We start from the raw sequence: 5211 nt of genomic DNA, 5'->3' as shown, positions 1-5211 counted from the left end.
AAAATTAACGCGTTAATTTTGACAGCACTAATGTTTATATAATCATGCTGCACATTTAAATGTGTACTGTTTGAAATTGGAATTGATGGTGTGAGCAATTTCTGTAACTTGTAGGGACATGGAAATAGGAAAATAATGTTTCTTGGCAGTAATGATGCCTGTCTCCTTCTTCCCAGGCCCAAAACCGTGCTGCATACTACTCCGCCAACCAGCTGGCCCAGCTCCGCCCCAGCCCCCGTTGGGCTACTCAGGGAGTGCGTCCTCAGCGTAAGTATAGAGACAAACTTCCATGATTTCATGTGATGATGACAAATGAGTAGTTTGGTCATCCCTGTTAACTAGAATCCAGACTGATTTTAAATTGATTGGTTACCAGCTCCAGAAAATTGAGTTCTAATGTGTCACGTTGCTTTCTTCCTCCAGACTTCCAGAACATGCCCAACGCTATGCGCCCATCAGCTCCAAGGCCCCAGACCTTCAACACCATTCGTCCCACCACCACAGCCAACACCCAGGTCCCACGCATGATGGCTTCCCAGCGCATGCGTGAGTATTTGAACTTGTAGAACACACAGTGTGATATGTTTTGTTCTTGTATTGCTGCTCGTCGGTCACTTGATGCATTTTTGATGACGTGTCTGTTTCACCGTTCCCACCTCAGCAACCCAGGCCCTCGGTCAGCGCCCTGCCGGTGCTGCATCAGCCGCCGCTCCAGTGCGCACCATGCCCCAATACAAATATGCTGCTGGTGTGCGCAACCCCCAGCAGCACATGGCCTCCCAACCACAGGTCACCATGCAGCAGGTACGAATTCCATCGACTACAGCGTGGTTTATTGAAACATTTCTCAGATTCTTGTTTATGGCATCCAGATCTGCCAAAATACAATCAATAAATACACAGCACTAGTTGTTCATGTTTTATAGAAACCTATTGTGTTTCATCATTAGTAGCTGCACAGTCATTTTAACAGTAGAATTTGTTCCTAAACTGAACTTTTGTTTCCTTCCATAGCCTGCTGTCCATGTCCAAGGACAGGAGCCCCTGACTGCCTCCATGCTGGCTGCTGCCCCGCCTCAGGAACAGAAGCAGATGCTGGGTTAGTGCAGTGTTTGCTACGATTTAATATGGACTGACTTGAACAGGCCGCTTTCTTAAATGCATTTAGAAATCAGCAGAATTCTTTCTTTATGCCACCTTAATTGACACAATAAGTTTGGTGTTGTACTTATAATATTTGTTGATTGTTCTTCTTCCTTCAGGTGAGCGTCTGTTCCCCCTGATCCAGAACATGCACCCCAGCCTGGCAGGCAAGATCACGGGTATGCTGCTTGAGATCGACAACTCCGAGCTTCTCCACATGCTCGAGTCCCCTGAATCGCTGCGCTCGAAGGTCAGTTAATGGCTAATCTGTTACTGAGATGATTTTTTTTTCCCCCTTTGGCATTATCATAAACATTTGTCCCTCTGAATGTATCTGGTTGCTAGCAGCGTCTTCACAAGGCAGGACTGAATGGATTATCGGATCATGCTGACTTAATCGCTGCTTGAATGAGTTCAGCAGTAATGCTTCATATGCAGTGGTTCATTAAGTGTTCTGTTTTTAGGTGGATGAGGCTGTTGCTGTGCTTCAGGCCCACCAGGCCAAGGAGGCTGCTCAGAAGTCCACCACCCCTGCTGGTGTTCCCAGCGTCTAAGGTGTGTGTGTGCGCGTTATTTCACATTATGCTTGGGGTAACAGATGTATGGAAATCGATAACAGATGTCAGTAAATAAACTACAGCCGTAGAATTAATATTTTCATTTTCGTTTTTGTCTTGCAGATTGAGCATTTTGAAACCTGCTTCACCGATGGAAAAAGAGAAAAAAAACTTAAACATTGAAAAACCTAAAACTCTGAAAACATCGCAAAATGATAAATCATTTCTTAAAAAAAGAAGAAAACAATAGACTCTGCCAGGTCTAGGAATGGTTTGACTAGACCTTGATCATAAAGAAAAATTTGTTGAAAAAAAAAAGCAAAATAGAGAAAATTGAGATTATAAATTTGAATGCATTCCTGTTTTATGTCATTTTACTGTGTCAGTGCTCGGAATATCAGCCATGTTCAGGAAGATGGGAGCTGAGCATTTTGAAGGGTGATTTGTATTGTAAACTGCTGGCTGTAATAAATTCTCATTCAAAATTTTTGCCTCTTTCATTTCAGTGATATTGTTCCCATGAGTTTTACTACGTATAAATCTTAGTCATAATTAAACTTTTAACATCAGTATAAGTGTTGCATGTTCAACAGAAGTCTGTCAGATTGATTACATTGAGCTGTGCAAGAGATGATTTTCTGAGTTTGTGTTTGCAGTCATACTGTTAGTCATATCCACCAGGGGTCACTGTTATTCAGCAGATAGCAAACATTTACTCTGATCAGTGGATATTGTGTGCCTGATTCTTTGTTTGACTTTCTTATCTGTACTTTATTTGTACAGTATCTGATTTACAGCTCAAGACTCTTTGAATTTCTTAGAGTAGATATCTGGGCATACTGTATGATGTGCAGTAAGATGTGGATATATTTTTTGTTATTGACTGCGTACTGCTGACAGAAAACCACTATGGTAAAATGCACTCAGTGCAGCTCTGATCTGCATCAGTGATATTTTATATTCACAGAATGTCTGATAGCTTTGCACAAATGAGTGACGAGTGGCAACAGCTCACAGTGAAGCACTGTGCCACTTTGATAATATAGACAAACTGACTGAATATATTTTCATCTTGTACCACTGTCACTTGGATTATGTTGGTGTTCTACAGTGATGAATCATTTAGTTATGTGACATTTAGTTATGTGACATGTTGATTTGAGAAATGCGGGATCAACAGACGTTTAGATTTTAGAAATGTCTGCTCACTTTGCGATCTCTGTTCAAAATCACAGAGGCTTGGAGAATGGTTGGAGCCGTGCTCTGTCCTTGCTGTAATAAGAAATGGCACTGTACCCCACAGCTGGCAAGTGTTCTCTGCCTTCTGTTTACATTTATGACTGTCATCTGTTCTATCTCTCACACCCTCTATAGTTTTCCCACTGTGCCAATTCTGTTTACTTTCTCAAACTTAAAATGTACCCCGGCTTATGTTTAATAGCGGGGAAGATGACATTTCCCCTCCTTCAAACATATAATCCTTCTTATGTGAGCCGAAAAGAACCATGTACATTGTCTTAGAGCTAACAAAATCTATGTGTCAACATCACAGCGGAGCAGACAGACACTACCTTCTGTTTCTTCTCAAATTTGTGGGAAGCATTAATATGGTGTCAACCTAATCAGGTGAGCAGAAGATCAGGAATCAGCCTTGAGTGTACACTCTCCAACTGATCATCATTAGAAATTCCTTTTAAGTTGGACTGTGTGCTTTTATCACATCTCCAAGGCTTACTTTACTGACGTCATTGTATTATTGGACCAAAAACCCATTAAATATACCGCCACAGTGTCTTAACTTTATAGAGACTGCAGGCTCCTTGAATGTCTCCCCTGACACTCCAACACAAACACTCACAGGCTCAAGATCAGCCCTTGTTTAAGCTGGACCAGAACATATTTGAAAACCTACAGCACATGGCTGACTCAAAACAAATTTCCACAGGGATTTCATAGGATTATCCAGCTTTGACTTTTATGATTGCTCATATCTTTTTGTACTGTGTTTGCCTCTTCTGTTATCAGAGGAGTTTGGTTCCCATGATGTGATCCTGTGTTGTGTAGGATTTAGGACTTGTTTACATGCATACTTTGGTAACTACAGGATGCATGTATGTGTATGTTATGTGCACGTTCTGACCTGCACTCATTTGTTAAGGAACACTCAGCTTACCTTAGATTCCTGCTATCACGTGATTTCCACAGTCTGGTTCAGGCTGTTACTTGTTTTGGTCAGCTTTCTTCCCTGATCAGGCTTTTGCTGAAAGGAATGCTTGTCACAAGTAAACAGAGTGTTTGTGACACGTCTGTGAATGTGTGAGTGGCAGGAATGATCAGAGCTGTAAAATTCCATCAACTCATTCGTCATTTCCTCTTGTGTCTCTTTAAATAATGATAAACACACAGAGAGCTATCTGGTAATCCTCTATGGCTTGGATTAGATTTGTCTGTCTGGAGCTGCCCTGTCTGCCACTTCATCTTTCATGTACTGTATGAATGAATGTCTGCTCATGTGGGTCCAAACCAAAGCGAAAATCAAAAGGGAGTTTTCTTAGTGTGACGTTAATGTATGTATTGCAATCTAGTGTACACCATATTTGTTGTAATTCAATACAAAAGTCTTAGACAAAATGTCTTCATCAGAATCAGAATCAAGTTTATTGCCAAGTAGGTTTGCACTTACAAGGACTTGGTGTAGTTGGCGCTGAATAAAACAAACAAACAAACAAACAAAAAAAAATATATGTATATAGGAAGATTTAAAAAAAAAACTAAATTAAAATATAAGCAATATAAACATATATACAATATCTTCATGCCTGAGGATTCAACTCAGTTTGAACTCATAGACTTAATATTACAATTTATTGATTGCCTTTAAGAAATACATAGATAATTATATGGTTGAAAATGATATAGCTGTTTATACAGTTAAAGATGACATCAGGCTGTTCTCATACTTTTATTTTACTAGATTTTTTTCCTACAAGTAACTTCCTGTTTTATTTGATTTTATTTGATTTATAATGGAAAATATGACACGAGCCAAAGTGTGGTGCTTCACTTCGACCACGGTGGAAACCATTGGGCCTGTGAAACTTTGGTTCAAATCTCGCGATATCATTTGAATTTCTGAGCTAGAACGAGAGCAGCGAACAACAGAGCAGGCTCTGTACTAGCTGTTGTCGTTCGAAACGGAGCGGATAGGTGGGACCGAGGACAGAGGAAAAGAAGTGCCAGTATCAGTGGGGGAAGTAATACACGGCAGTGCACCGGGACCACTGGTTAATTCACTTGAAATCGTTTTTGGAAAGCGGAACGTTTCCTCTCGTCTTCGCCAGTGTGTGCGGAACAAGTGTCAGCAGCAACAGACGGTATGTATGTTCTCATCGTCTCCAGCTAACCTTGCTAGCCAGCTGCTAACGCTCGCTGTGTTTGGTAGTTAGCTTTCTGGTTGCCGTCGGTAAGGCACAGCCGTGGAGCATTTCCAGTGGCTCGTAGCTATATTTCG

General features: G+C 41.1%; 1 protein-coding gene across 2 annotated transcripts in view; it reads left to right on the top strand.

Annotated features, from left to right (window-relative positions):
* The window catches only part of LOC104936343 (polyadenylate-binding protein 1), a 6676-nt gene extending 4491 nt beyond the window's left edge, over positions 1–2185 (top strand). For both annotated transcript variants that reach the window (XM_010752376.3, XM_010752368.3), the window contains exons 9-15: positions 177–267; positions 424–546; positions 662–804; positions 1015–1099; positions 1263–1393; positions 1608–1698; positions 1824–2185. In XM_010752376.3, coding sequence (XP_010750678.1) covers positions 177–267; positions 424–546; positions 662–804; positions 1015–1099; positions 1263–1393; positions 1608–1697 — 663 coding nt within the window. In that variant the 3' untranslated portion in view covers position 1698; positions 1824–2185. The remainder of the gene's footprint in view (positions 1–176; positions 268–423; positions 547–661; positions 805–1014; positions 1100–1262; positions 1394–1607; positions 1699–1823) is intronic.
* Positions 2186–5211: the final 3026 nt, after the last annotated feature.

The sequence above is a fragment of the Larimichthys crocea genome, chromosome XIII (assembly GCF_000972845.2).
Source record: "Larimichthys crocea isolate SSNF chromosome XIII, L_crocea_2.0, whole genome shotgun sequence".
Lineage (NCBI taxonomy): Eukaryota > Metazoa > Chordata > Actinopteri > Sciaenidae > Larimichthys > Larimichthys crocea.
Note: the sequence above shows the minus strand (reverse complement) of the source record. Positions and strands in the feature narration are given on the sequence as shown.